Genomic DNA, 15,535 nt, shown 5'->3' on the forward strand with positions numbered 1-15,535 from the left:
TTAACGACTTCTTAAATGACAAGTCCTAAACTCAGCTCTTGGATAGATACTAGATAATGAAATCCTGTCCTACATGTGGCTCACGCCCAAATAGGGGGAAAAAGGAGTATTTAATCCACATTGTACAGAATGGAAGAAGCAAGGCCTAGAGGAGTAATGAGGCTAATGGAAACAGCAAGGGCCTGGGACTCAGAGGACGTGGGTTCATTCATTCATTCAATTGTATTTATTGAGCGCTTATTATGTGCAGAACACTGTACTAAACATTTGGAATGTACAATTCAGCAACAGAGACATCCTGCTCTGCCACATGATTGCCATGTGACCCTGGACAAGTCACTTCACTTCGTTTTGCCATAGTTTGAATCCCGGCTCCGCCACTTGTCAGCTGTGTGACTGTGGGCAAATCACTTAACTTCTCTGTGCCTCAGTTAACTCATCTGTAAAATGGGGATTAAGACTGTGAGCCTCACATGGGACAACCTGATTACCCTGTATCTCCCCCAGCACTTAGAACAGTGCTCTGCGCATAGTCAGCACTTAACAAATACCAACATTTTTATTATTACGATTATAGTTCCCCATCTGTAAAATGGGGATTAAATCCTACTCCCTCCTGTTTAGATTGTGAGCCCTCTGTGGGACAGATACTGTATCCAACCTGATTGTATTTATCCCAGTGCTTTGAACAGTGTTTGGCACGTAGTAGGCACTTAACAAGTACCATTATAACAAGTGTCATTTTATATATGTTTTATATACACATATATAAAATGACACTTGTTATTAATTTTTATATATTATAAATTTATTATTATTAATGTATAATATTATTTATATATTATTTATTTTTTATATATTTATTTTCCATATATAATATATATATAGAAAAATAAATTATGTGATTGCCTAAGGTCATGCAGAAGCTAAATGGCATAACTGAAATTAAAATTCAGGTCCTCTGACTCCCAGGAACTTCCTCTTTCCACTAGACTAGATTGTTTCTTCTCAGTCAAAGAAGTCATCGTATGTATTGAGCACTTAGCATGTGCAATGTACTTTTCTAAATGCTTGAGAAAGTACAAGTAGTTTACATTCTAGAGTGAGAGGCAGAATGAAAGTAGATTTCGTTAGGCAGGTAAATGCCTACTCTCCCCCGCCATCAAACCTCCTCCTCCCACCCTCCCCCCTTCCCTCTTCCCCACCCACGCTCCCAGTCCTCCTGTCCCACCGCCACCCCTCCTCCCCCTCTCCCCGTCCAGGGCCCCGCTACCTCGTTCCCATCCAAACCCTCCCCTCCCCTGGCTCTCCCCCTTCTCCCCTCCTTACTCTCACAGCTACTTTCAAGTGTGGCCTTTGGAACCCCTGCTCCATTACAGGTAAACTACCTTTCATCCATTACCTTTTCCTTGCCCGCTCTCTCCTCCTCCTTGCCCTTACAGAAACCTGGCTCACTGTTGATAACACGGTTTCCGCCGCTTCTCTCTCCAGCGGAGGCCTCTCCTTCTCCCACTCCCCCAGACTCACCGGTAAGGGAGGAGGCGTCGGCCTCCTCTCACCCCATTGCCGCTTCCGCACTATCCCTCCTCTCCCCCCGCTTCCCCTCCTTTGAAGCCCACATCACTCGCCTCCACCACCCCCTCCAGATACTTGTAGCTGTCAACTACTGCCCTCCTGGTCCCACCTCTGACTTCTTCAACCACCTAGACTCTTTCTCACCTTCCTTCTCTCCTTCTCTCTGCCCACTCTGATCCTCGGAGACTTCAGCATCCACGTGGATGTACCCGGTGACTCCTCTGTCGCCCGCCTGGTATCGCTCCTTGACTCTGCCAACCTCCTGCTCCACCATACCTCGCCCACTCACCAACTCGATCATACCCTCGATCTTGTCATCTCCTATCGCTGCACTGTCTCCTCCCTCACCAGCTCTGAAATCCCTCTCTCAGACCATAACCTTCTCACCTGCCTCATCTCTCACACTCCCTCCCCCTGCAAATCTCTGCTACTCCCCCACAGAGACCTATGCTCTCTTGATCCCATCCATCTCTGCAAAAGCATCTCTCCCCACCTTGCCCCCGTCCTCTCTTCCCACTCTCGATGATCAGGTCACCACGCTCAACTCCACACTCTCTACTCATCTCAACTCTCTCGCCCCCCTTTCCCTCCACTGCTCTCGCTCCACTCACCCATACCCCTGGGTCACTGCTTCTGTCCACCTCCTACGCTCCTATGCTCAGGCTGCCGAGCGCTGCTGGTGAAGGTCCAAGCACCAAGTCGACCTTATCCATTTCAACTTTATCCTTTCATGCCTTAACTCTGCTCTCTCCTCTGCCAGGCAAAACATCTTCTCCTCCCTATCGATACCCATGCCCGTCACCTCTGCCAATTATTTGGGACCTTTAACTCTCTCCTTAGGCCCCCTGTTCCTCCCCCTCCCCCATCCCTCACCCCCAGTGATCTGACCATCTACTTCATCACGAAAATTAACACAATCAGGTCTGAACTCCCCAAAGTCATCCCTCCCCCTCCTACCTCCACCCCACAACCCTCTCCCCTACTTTTCCATCCTTCCCGGCAGTATCCTCAGAGTAGATCTCCTCCCTCCTCACAAGTGCCACCACCTCCACCTGTGCCTCGGACCCCATCCCCCCTCCCCATCTCCCCTCCTTGACTTCTATCTTTAACCACTCACTCTCCAATGGCTTCTTCCCCTCTACCTTCAAACATGCCCATGTCTCCCCCATCCTTAAAAAACCCTCTCTCGACCCCACTTCCCCTTCCAGTTATCGCCCTATCTCACAGGGCGCAGTAGCCCTTCCTTTCCAAGCTCCTAGAATGAGTCATCTACACTTGCTGCTTAGAATTCCTTAACTCCCATTCTCTCCTGGACCCCCTCCAATCTGGCTTCCGTCCCCTCCACTCTACCGAGACTGCTGTCTGTCAGGTGGCCCATGACCTTCTTCTTGCCAAATCCAATGGCGCCTACTCTATTCTAATCCTCCTTGACCTCTCAGCTGCCCTTGACACTGTCGAGCATCTCCTTCTCCTCCACACCTTATCTCACCTTGGCTTCATGGACTCCGTCCTCTCCTGGTTCTCCTCTTATCTCTCTGGCTGGTCATTCTCAATCTCCTTCGCAGGTTCCTCCTCCCCCTCCCATCCTCTAACTGTTGGGGTTCCCCAAGGGTCAGTTCTTGGCCCTCTTCTGTTCTCCATCTACACTCACTCCCTCGGTGAACTTATTCGCTCTCACGGCTTTGACTACCATCTCTATGCAGACGACACAGAGATCTACATCTCTGCCCCGTCCTCTCCCCCTCCCTTCAGGCTCGTATCTCCTCCTGCCTCCAAGATGGCTCTACCTGGATGTCTGCCTGCCACCTAAAACTCAACATGACGAAAACTGAGCTCCTCATCTTCCCTCCCAAGCCCTGTCCTCTTCCTGACTTCCCTATCACTGTGGATAGTACGACCATCCTTCCCGTCTCTCAGGCCCGCAACCTCGGTGTCATCTTTGACTCGGCTCTCTCATTCATCCCACACATCCAATCCGTCACCAAAACCTGCCGTTCTCACCTTTATAATATTGCCAAGATCCTCCCTTTCCTCTCCACCCAAACGGCTATCATACTGTTACGGGCTCTCATAATATCCCAGCTAGATTACTGTGTCAGCCTTCTCTCTGATCTCCCTTCCTCCTGTTTCTCCCCGCTCCAGTCTGTTCTTCACTCCGCTGCCCGCTCATCTTCCTGCCGAAACGCTCTGGGCATGTCCCTCCCCTTCTTAAAAACCTCCAGTGGTTACATATCAACCTCCGCACAAAACAAAAACTTCTCACTGTAGGCTTCAGGGCTCTCCATCTCCTTGCCCCCTCCTAACTCTCCTCCCTTATCTCTTTCCACTGCCCACTCTCCCCCCCGCCGCACTCTCCGATCCTCTGCCGCCCACCTCCTCACTGTCCCCCGTTCACCTATCCCGCCGTCGACCCCTGGGCCACGTCCTCCCACTGTCCTGGAATGCCCTCCCTCCTCACCTCTGCCAAACAAATTCTCTTCCCCTCTTCAAAACCCTACTTAAAGCTCACCTCCTCCAAGAGACCTTCCCAGACTGAGCTCCCCTTTTCCCTCTACTCCCTCTACTCCCCCCACCTCTCTGCAGCTAAACCCTCTTTTCCCACCATTTCCCTCTGCTTCTCCCCCTCTCCCTTCCCATCCCCTCAGCACGGTACTCGTCCGCTCAACTGTATATATTTTCATTACCCTATTTATTTTGTTAGTGAAATGTACATCGCCTTGATTCTATTCATTTGCTATTGTTTTAATGAGATGTTCATCCCCTTGATTCTATTTATTGCTATTGTTCTTGTCTGTCCATCTCCCGTGATTGGACTGTAAGCCCATTGGACTGTCAAAGGACAGGGACTGTCTCTATCTGTTACCGATTTGTACATTCCAAGCGCTTAATACAGTGCTCTGCAAATAGTAAGTACTCAATAAATACTATTAAATGAATGCATTGAGGGTGGGGTGGATAAAAAGGGAGCAAATCCTAGTGCGATGGTGACCCAGAAGGGAGAGGGAGTAGGTGTAGCTGCCTTCTCTCATGCCCTTTCCGCCCCACCTGTTCAAAGCTCCTGGGAAAACAGACTTCTGTACAAAACAGGAACCAATTGGTCAGGTCAGGTCCCAGGTTAAACAAGCCAGTTTCTTTTGTAAGGCAGACATCTGGGCAGAATGTACTGGTGGGGAGAGGATACATGCAAAAGTGTGTGTTTTCCCACCCCTGTGTCAAGGCCTGTGATCTTTTCAGCTGGAAAAGCCTCAAGCAGTCAGACAGCCAAGTGCCCTAAGGCTTTACAGACAGAGCTCAGTCCTTTCTCAATCCATGGCAGGGATAAAAAGGCTAGACTAGATATGCCTTTCAGTTTGTGCCTGTCAGCCAGCTGGTTTGGACCTACACATCTGCCAGCGTGATGGGGTTGACCACACCATTACTCTCAGAGCGAATTGAAGAGCGACCCACTGGAATACTTCAAGCACATCTGCTTACCAATAGGCACATATGCAATTAATTATGCTAATGCTTTTAAGTTTAGTAACACCAGAATGCCTCATCCAAGCCATGTCTACATCCTGTCAGTTCTACCTTTGCCAGAATCCTCGCCAAAATTTTCCCCTTCCTGTCCTTCCAAACTGCTACCACATTAATGCAAGCACTTATCCTACCTTAATTACTGTATCTACCACCTTGCTAACCTCCCTGCTTCCTGTCTATCCCCTCTCCAGTTCATACTCCATTCTGCTGCCCGAATTATTTTCCTTCAGAAATGTTCAGACCATGTTTCTCCACTTCTCAAAAAACTAGTGGTTGCCCGTTTACCTCCACATCAAGCAAACTCCTCACCTCTGGTTTTAAAGCACTTAACCACCTTGCCCCTTTCTGCCTCAGCTCATTACTCTTCTATTACAACCCAACCCACACACTTCATTCCTCTAATGCTAACCTTCTCACTGTATCTAGATCTTGTCTGTCTCACCACTTAGCTCTCATTGGTATCCTACCTCTGTCTTGGAATGCCCTCCCTCCTCATATCAGATAGGTAATTGCTCTCCCCCACTTCAAAGCCTTAATTAAGGCATATTGACTTCAAGAAGCCTTCCCTGAATAAGCCCTCCTTCCCTCTTCTCCTACTCCCTTCTGTACTGCTCTTACTTGCTTTTACATTCATCCTCCCTCCCATCTCCATAACACACATGTATATATCTGCTATCTATCTATCTATCTATCTATCTATCTATCTATCTATCTATCTATCTATCTATCTATCTATCTATCTATCTATCTAATCTGTCTTCTGTCTATTTATATTAATGTCTTTCTTGCCCCTAAACTGGGAGCTCGTTATGGGCAGGAATGTGTCTGTTTTTGTTATATTATACTTTTCCAAGCACTTAATACAGTGTTTTGCACACAGTAAGCACTTAATAAATATGATTGAATGAGTGAATGAATGAATGACCTTGGATAAAGCTGCGGTTAGTGACTTTGGTGTCTGTATGGTTTTATCATCCTTCTTCCCTCTTCAGACCTCTCCCCATTCAGACATTACAGGCGGGGAAGTGAAAGCTTAGTCAGGGAAGGCTTTTTGGAGGAGATGTCACTTTAGTAAGATTTGAAAATGTGGGGAGTGATTGCTCTCATTCATTCATTCAGTCCTATTTATTTAGTGCTTATACTGTGTGCAGAGCACTGTACTAAGCGCTTGGAATGTACAATTCGGCAAAAGATAGAGACAATCCCTGCTCAGCAATGGGGAGAGAGACAGCAAAACAAAACAAAAAAAGTAGTCTGGCATCAATATCATCAAAATAAATAGAATCATAGATATATTCACATCATGAATAGAAAAATAACATATACAAATATGCACAAGTGCTGTGGGGAGGGGAAAGGGAAGAGCAGAGAGTGGGAGTAGGAGGAATGGGGAGGGGAGGAGGGGCAGAGGGAAAAGGAGGGCTCAGTATGGGAAGGCCTCCTGGAGGAGGTGAGCTCTCAGTAGGGCTTTGAAGAAGGGAAGAGAGTTTGACGGATGTGAGGAGGGAGGACATTCCAGATCAGTGGTAGGACATGGCCAGGAGTCGACAGCGGGACAGGCGAGAACCAGGCACTGTGAGGAGGTTAGTGGCAGAGGAGTGGAGTGTACGGGGTGGGCTGCAGAAAGAAAAGGGAGGTGAGGTAGGAGAGGGCCAGATGATGGAGAGCTTTGAAGGCAAGAGTAAGGAGTTTTTGTTTCATGCGAAGGTTGATAGGCAACCACTGGAGGTTTCAAGGAGGGGAGTGACATGCCCAGAGCGTTCCTATAGAAAGATAATTCAGCCAGCGGAATGAGGTATAGACTGGAGTCGGGAGAGACAGGAGGATGGGAGATCAGAGAGAGGGCTGACACAGTAATCTAACAAGGTAGCAGTTTGGATAGAGAGGAAAGGGCAGATCTTGGTGATGTTGTGAAGGTGAGACCGGCAGATTTTGGTGATGGGTTGGATATGTGGGGTGAATGAGAGGCAGAGTCAAGGATGACACTAAGGTTGCAGGCCTTTGAGTTGGGAAGGATGATAGTGGTGTCCACAGTTACAGGGAAATCAGGGAGAGGACAGGGTTTGGGAGGGAAGATAAGGACCTCAATCATGGACATGTGGAGTTTTAGGTGGTGAGCGGACATCCAGGTGGAGGTGACCTGAAAGCAGGAGGAGCAGGGAAAAGCATATTCTAGGGGATAGGATTAGAGCCTGGAGGGAGGGGGAGAGAACAGGGAAAGAGATGTAGATTTGGTTGTCATCTGCACAGAGATGATAGTTGAAGCCATGGGAGTAAATGTGTTCACCAAGGGAATGAGTATAGATGGAGAAAATAAGGGTAATGTATTTCCAGGCAAGAGGGATGATGAGGGCAAGGCATTGTCAGTGAGATAGATGCACTCAAGGTACAGTTTAGCATTAAAGAAGCATAGTAAGTGGTCTGGGTTATAGAAGAGCAGAGAGTTAGGCAGGAGGAGGCAAGGTGATTGAGTGCTTTAAAGCTGATGATAAGGAATTTCTGTTAACTGTGGAGGTGGATAGGCAACCAGTGGAGCTTCTTGAGTCAGGAAACATGAACTGAATGTTTTTATTTTGAAAACTGATCTCGCCAACAGAGTGAAATATAGCTTAGAAGGAGAAAGACAAGAGAGGAGGCTAATTCAGTAATCATGGAGGGATAGGGTAAATGCTTCAGTCAGTATATTAGCAGTTGGGGCTAGAGAGTTAAGAGTGGATTTTAGTGATGTTGTGGAAGTTGAACCAACAGAATTTAGTGACAGATTGAATATGTGAATTGACTGAGACAGATTAATAGAGGATAATACCAAAATTATGGGTTTATAAGACAGGGAAGATGGTGGTGGTGTCTGCAATGATGTCATCTTTACTGTGTTCTCCTCCTGACAACTTAATGTGAAGCTGCACAGGAAGTTTCCCCCAGCCTGATGTGTTATCACAGAGGTGGACTTGGATATGGACAGGTGGGACCATTAGATGGAAAATTAGTGGGGAAGAAGCCAATGAGAGTAAATATCTGAAGATCGGGGTTAGGGTGTGAAGAAATGAGGGGTCTGGGATTTTAGTACGGTACGAAGGATGGGGTCAAGCTCACATGAGGAATGGATGGATTTTGAGAAGAGGCGGGTGAATTCTGAGATATTGGTAGGAAAGATAGGAGAGTTGAAAAAGGGGTGGGAGGAGGGAGAGAAAGGAGACAAATACACGAGATTTAGGGAAATCACCTCTGATATAAATAAATTAATAAATTACAGACATATGCATAAATACTGTGGGGTGGGTAGTGAGGTGAGTAACGTGTACAAATCTAAGTGCAAATTACACACTAACCAAAGGGAAAGGTGAAAATCTGAAAATAATGTTAGCTTCTGAAGGAAATTGCCAGAATTCATTCATTTAGTCAGTCAGTCGTACTTACTGAGTGCTTACTGTGTGAAGAGCACTGCACTAAGGGCTTGGAAAGTACAATTCGGCAACAAATAGGGACAATCCCTACCCAACAACGCTCACAGTCTAGAAGGATGGTCAAGCTTGACTTCAAGTTCCACAGTAAATTGAAGGTATAAAGCACCTAAAGTATCATACCCTCCAATTGGATCTGCCATTTATATATCGTACATACTATAAAATGCCAAGATAGAATTTCAAATAATTATGATATTTGTTAAGCACTTACTATGTGCCAAGCACTGGTCTAAGCATTGGGGTAGATACAAGGTGATGAGGTGGGGCTCACAGTCTTAATCCCCATTTTACAGATGAGGTAATTTAGGTAACTGAGGCACAGAGAAGTAAAGTGGCTTGCCCAAGGTCATATATCAGACAAGTAGCTGAGCTGGGATTAGAACCTGTGTCCTCTGACTTCCAAGCCCATGCTCTTTCCACTGAGCCCCAATAATGAAGTCCTGTAATGTGTGTGTTTTTCTCAGGGACAATGTAACACATTTATTCTGAAAAATTATATAGAAGGATTTATTTTCAATTTAACAGCTTTCCCATGTTATTTTAATAAAATTAAATTTCCAGTGAATTGAAAAGTTGTCAATGAATATAAACCTAAGGCAGTAAGAAAAATGTAGTTCCAGGACTCAGAATTAAGTGTATTTTTATTGGATGATCTATTTTTAAAAAAAATAAAGAATTGTGAATTACCAACTTTAAATTTCAGAATTTTACAAAAGAAAAAGTTTCTGAATATGTTTACTATAGTGTATAATAGATATTCCTCTTTTTTTGTCAAGAAAATGGTTGTAACCTAAAACTCAATTTAATTTTAATAATAATGTTGGTATTTGTTAAGCGCTTACTATGTGCAGAGCACTGTTCTAAACACTGGGGCAGATACAGGGTAATCAGTTTGTCCCACGTGAGGCTCACAGATAATCCCCATTTTACAGATAAGGTAACTGAGGCACAGAGAAGTTAAGTGACTTGCCTACAGTCACACAGCTGACAAGTGGCAGAGCCAGGAGTCGAACCCATGACCTCTGATTCTGAAGCCCACGGTCTTTTCACTGAGCCACAGTAATTTTGTAAAACAGGAGAATTCTTTATAAAATTTCTTGTTTCTTTTTTCAAAGAAAACCCAGAATAAACTCCCAGTTGGTTGCCCAGCAAGTGGCACAGCAATATGTCACACCACCACCAGCTAAAAAGGAGAAGAAGGAAAAAGACGAGAAACAAGACAAAGAAAAACATGACCAAGAAAAGGAAATTAACCCACGTGTTACAAAGAGCTCCAACCAGAAGACTCAGTAAGTTCTCAGGATGAAACCCAAACATTTTTATTGAAAATAATTTGAGTGTTTTTCCAAAATTCGTAAAGCAATAGACTGTTTTTCTTTCTCCCATTAGACACAAGTCAGACGTTTTCAAAGATCATCATAGTGAATCAGAGAGTGTACAGTTTGAGAATGCTTCAACAAAAGCGGATGAATCAAATCACATTTCCAGGTATCTTGAACTTAGTATGCTGATATAAAAATAAGTTTGATATGATTTAGCCAACTTAAATTACAATTTAATGTATTCTTATAGGAAAAACTGCCACTTTTCTAAGTGCCAAGCAAATCAAGTTGTTCACAGACCATATCCCATAGCCTTAATTCCTGTTTTTACAAATGAGTAACTGAGGCATAGAGAAGTGAAGTGACTTACCTAAGGTCACACAGCAGACAAGTCACGGAGCTGGGATCTAAGTCCAAGTCCAAAACCCCAAGACTTGTTCTGTTTCTTTTAGGCCTCACTGCTTGACTCTAAGTCTTCCCCTTCCAGTCTGTTTACTCTTGGTCACCTTTAGAATAACAACATTGGGAGTGACGGAATGAGGTGTCTCCAAAATTTCATCTGAGTGGCCCTTCTCAAAATTTGTAACTGCACAACTTCCCCTAAAGATTGTAATTATGCTCCCTTTCTAAAGTCATTTAATAAGCAAATCAATCACTCAGTGGTATATTTTGAGCTTTTACTCTTTGCAGAGCACTATACTAAGTGTTTAGAAAAGTACTTTTATTGTCAAATTTAGTGAACACTTACTGTGTGCAAAGAACTGTCCTAAGCACTTGGGAGAATACAGTATAAAAATAAACAGTACATTTTAACTGGTTTGTAGTCCTACTCTCCGCCCAAAAGGAGCTTAGAGTATGGAAGGGAAGACAGATATTAAAATAAAAATACATACAAAGTATTTTAGAGTTAAGGGTGGAGTTAATGTCAGATTGTGAACCCTATGTGTAGCATGGACTGTGTCCAACCTGATTTTCTTGTATGTTCCTTAACCTTTAGAGCCCTTCTTGATACCTGGTAAGTGCTTAACAAATACCATTTTTTTAAAAATCATGTGCTTAAAGGAAACAATTACAAGGGCAGAGGTGATGTAGAAGAGAGGGACAATAGGGAAATGAGGGAAGCAGCATGGCCTACTGGATGGATGTGGGAGTCAAACGATCTGGGTTCTAGTCTTGACTCTGTCACTTCCCTCCTGTGTGATCAATCAATCAGTCATATTTATTGAGCACTTCTGTTTAGCACTGTACTAAGAACTTGAGAGAGTACAATACAATAGCATAAAAGAGTTGGTAGACACGTTCACTACCTAAAACAAGTTTACAGTTTAGAGAGGAAGATATGCATTAATATAAATAAATAAATTACAGATATGAACACTAGTGCTGTGGAGACTGAGGTCGGGGAGTAAATAAAGAGAGCAAGTCAGGATGATGCAGAAGGGATGGGAGACAAGGAAATGAGGTCTTAGTCAGAGAAGGCCTTTTGGAGCAGATATACTTCAGTAAGATCTTGAAGGTGAAGAGTAATTGTCTATCAGATATGAAGAGGGAGGGCATTCCAGGCCAGAGGCAAGTGAGAGATTAACAGGAAGATTATTGAGATTGAGGTAGAATAGTGAAGTTTGTGCACAGGGTTGTAGAAGGAGAACATGAGGTGAGATATGAGAGGGCTAGGTGACTGAGTCACTCTGTTCAAAACTTTTAGCTCATGAGAGTGGGATGTAATCCTTCACTGAGTCCCTAAAGCCAATGGCAGGAAGTTTCCATTTGATGTTGAGGTGGTTGGACAACCATTGGAGGTGATCTCGGACAAGTCACTTAACTTCAGTTTGCTCAGCTGCAGAATAAGATTTCAATACCTGTTCACCCTCCTACTTACACTGTGAGCCCCATGTGGAACAGGAAATGTGTCTGACTCATTAACTTGTATCTGCCCCAGCACCCAGAACAGTGCTTAATGTATAGTAAGTTCTAAACACATAACATTTTTAAAAAGTGGGTTTAGTTGAGGAAGCCCTCAATCAATCAGTGGTATTTACTTTGCACCTACTTCGTGTAGATGGTAGTGCCATCCTCAGTGACAGGAAAGTCAGGGAGAGGGCAAGGTTTGGGAGGGAAGGACTGAACTTCTTATCTTCCCTCCCAATCCTTGTCCTCTCCCTGACTTTCCTGTCACTGTGGACCACACTAACATCTTTCCTGTCTCACAAGCCTGCAACCTTAGTGTCATCTTTGACTTCGTTTTCTCATTCACCCCTCACATCCAATCCATCACCAAAACCTCCTGGTCTCACCTTCACAGCATCGCCAAGATCCTCCCTTTCCTCTCCAAACAAACCACTACCGTGTTGGTACAATCTTTCATCATATCCTGACTGGATTACTGCATCAGCATCTTTTCTGATCTCATTCATTCATTCAGTAGTATTTACTGAGCGCTTACTATGTGCAGAGCACTGTACTAAGCGCTTGGAATGAACAAGTTGGCAACAGAGACAGTCCCTGTCGTTTGATGGGCTTACAGTCTAATCGGGGGAGACAGACAGACAAGAACAATGGCAATAAATAGAGTCAAGGGGAAGAACATCTCATTAAAACAATAACAACTAAATAGAATCAGGGTGATGTACATCTCATTAACAAAATAAATATGGTAATGAAAATATATACAGTTGAGCAGACGAGTAAAGTGCTGAGAGGATGGGAGGGGAGGAGGGAGGAGCAGAGGGAAATGGGGGGAAAAGAGGATTAAGCTGCGGAGAAGTGAAGGGGGGCGGTAGAGGGAGAAGAGGGAGAAGGGGAGCTCAGTCTGGGAAGGCCTCTTGGAGGAGGTGAGTTTTAAGTGGGTTTGAAGAGGGGAAGAGAATCAGTTTGGCGCAGGTGAGGAGGGAGGACATTCCAGGACTGCGGGAGGACGTGGCCCGGGGGTCGATGGCGGGATAGGCGAGACCGAGGGACGGTGAGGAGGTGGGCAGCAGAGGAGCGGAGCGTATGGGGTGGGCAGTAGAAAGAGAGAAGGGAGGAGAGGAAGGAAGGGTCAAGGTGATGGAGACCCTTGAAGCCTAGTGTGAGGAGTTTTTGTTTGGAGCAGAGGTTGAAAGGCAACCACTGAAGGTGTTTAAGGGAAGTGACATGCCCAGATCTTTTCTGCAGGAAGATGAGCCGGGCAGCGGAGTGAAGAATAGACTGGAGCGGGGCGAGAGAGGAGGAAGGGAGATCAGAGAGAAGGCTGACACAGTAGTCTATCCGGGATATAACAAGAGCCTGCAGCAGTAAGGTAGCCATTTGGGTGGAGAAGAAAGGGTGGATCTTGGCGATATTGTAAAGGTGAAACCAGCGGGTCTCGGTAACGGATAGGATGTGTGGGGTGAACGAGAGAGACGAGTCAAGGATGACACTGAGATTGCGGGCCTGAGGGATGGGAAGGATGTTTGTGCCATCCAAGGTGATAGGGAAGTCTGGGAGAGGACCGGGTTTGGGAGGGAAGATGAGGAGCTCAGTCTTGCTCATGTTGAGTTTTAGGTGGCAGGCCGACATCCAGGTGGAGACATCCTGGAGGCAGGAGGAGATGCGAGCCTGAAGGGAGGGGGAGAGGACGGGGCGGAGATGTAGATCTGTGTGTCATCTGCGTAGAGATGGTAGTCAAAGCCATGAGAGCGAATGAGTTCACCATGGGAGTGAGTGTAAATGGAGAACAGAAGAGGGCCAAGAACTGACCCTTGAGGAACTCCAACAGTAAAAGGATGGGAGGGGGAGGAGGTGCCTGCAAAGGAGACCGAGAATGACCGGCCAGAGAGATAAGAGGAGAACCAGGAGAGGACGGAGTCTGGGAAGCCAAGGTAAGATAAGGTATGGAGGAGGAGGCGATGGTCGACAGTGTCAAAGGCAGCAGAGAGGTCAAGGAGGATTAGAATGGAGTAGGAGCCATTGGATTTGGCAAGAAGGAGGTCATGGGTGACCTTAGAGAGAGCAGTCTCAGTAGAGTGGAGGGGACAGAAGCCAGATTGGAGGGGGTCCAGGAGAGAATGGGAGTTAAGGAATTCTAAGCAGTGATTGTAGATGACTCGTTTTAGGATTTTGGAAAGGAAGGGTAGTAGGGAGATAAGGCGATAACTGGAGGGGGAAGTGGGGTCGAGAGCGGGTTTTTTTAGGATGGGGGAGACGTGGGCATGTTTGAAGGCAGAGGGAAAGGAGCCATTGGAGATTGAGTGGTTAAAAATAGAAGTTAAGGGAGGATGGTAGTGGCGATGTTTTTAATAAGGTAAGAGGGAATGGGGTCCGAGACGCAGGTGGAGGGGGTGGCACTTGCAAGGAGGGAGGAGATCTCCTCTGAGGATACTGCAGGGAAGGATGGGAAAGTAGGGGAGAGGGTTGGTGGTGGGGAGGGGAGAGGAGGAGGGGTGACTTTGGGGAGCGCAGACCTGATTGTGTTGATTTTCGTGAGGAAATAGGTGGCCAGATCATTGGGGGTGAGAGATGGGGTAGGGGGAGGAACAGGGGGCCTAAGGAGAGAGTTAAAGGTCCGGAACAATTGGCGGGGGTGACGGGCATGGGTGTCGATGAAGGAGGAGAAGAAGTTATGCCTGGCGGAGGAGAGGGCAGAGTTAAGGCAGGAAAGGAAAATTTGAAGTGTGTGAGGTCGGCTTGGTGCTTGGACTTTCGCCAGCAGCGCTCGGCAGGTCAAGCACAGGAGCGTAGGAGGCGGACAGAGGAGGTGATCCAGGGCTGTGGGTTAATGGAGCGAAGAGCGGCGGAGGGAAAGGGGGGCGAGAGAGTCGAGATGAGTAGAGAGGTTGGAGTTGAGAGCGGAGACCTGATCATTGAGAGTGGGAAGTGAGGACAGGGCGACAAGTTGAAGAGAAATGCTTTTGGAAAGACAGATGGGATCAAGAGAGCGAGGTCTCTGTGGGGAAGTAGCAAAGATTTGCAGGGGGAGGGAGTGTGAGAGATGAGGCAGGTGAGAAGGTTATGGTCGGAGAAAGGGATTTCAAAGTTGGTGAGGGAGGAGACAGTGCAGCGGTAGGAGATGATGAGATCGAGGGTGTGACTGAGTCGGTGATTGGGCGCGGTATGGTGGAGCAGGAGGTTGGCAGAGTCGAGGAGGGATAGCTGGCGGGTGGCAGAGGAGTCATCGGGTACATCCATATGGATGTTGAAGTCTCCGAGGATCAGAGTGGGCAGAGAGAAGGAGAGAAGGAAGGTGAGAAAGGGGTCTAGGTGGCTGAAGAAGTCGGAGGTGGGACCAAGAGGGCAGTAGATGACAGCGACAAGTATCTGGAGGGCGTGATAGAGGTGAGTGATATGAGCTTCGAAGGAGGGGAAGGAGAGGGAGGGGGGAGGAGGGATAGTGCAGAAGCAGCAAGGGGGTGACAGGAGGAAGCCGACGCCTCCTCCCTTACCGCTGGGGAAGCAGCATGGCTCAGTGGAAAAGAGCCTGGGCTTCGGAGTCAGAGGTCATGAGTTCGACTCCTGGCTCTGCCACTTGTCAGCTGTGTGACTGTGGGCAAGTCACTTAACTTCTCTGTGCCTCAGTTACCTTTATCTGTAAAATGGGGATTAACTGTGAGCCACACGTGGGACAGTCTGATTACCCTGTATCTACCCCAGCGCTTAGAACAGTGCTCTGCACATAGTAAGCGCTTAAGAAATACCAAC

The 15,535-nt window shown here is 46.5% G+C and overlaps 1 protein-coding gene across 1 annotated transcript in view; it reads left to right on the top strand.

Annotated features, from left to right (window-relative positions):
- The window catches only part of LOC114808742 (RING1 and YY1-binding protein-like), a 42,216-nt gene that overhangs the window by 11,599 nt on the left and 15,082 nt on the right, over positions 1-15,535 (top strand). Inside the window, exons 3-4 of the mRNA XM_029056568.2 lie at positions 9,674-9,847; positions 9,948-10,046. Coding sequence (XP_028912401.1) covers positions 9,674-9,847; positions 9,948-10,046 — 273 coding nt within the window. The remainder of the gene's footprint in view (positions 1-9,673; positions 9,848-9,947; positions 10,047-15,535) is intronic.

This window comes from Ornithorhynchus anatinus, chromosome Y5, assembly GCF_004115215.2.
Source record: "Ornithorhynchus anatinus isolate Pmale09 chromosome Y5, mOrnAna1.pri.v4, whole genome shotgun sequence".
Taxonomy (NCBI): Eukaryota; Metazoa; Chordata; class Mammalia; order Monotremata; family Ornithorhynchidae; genus Ornithorhynchus; species Ornithorhynchus anatinus.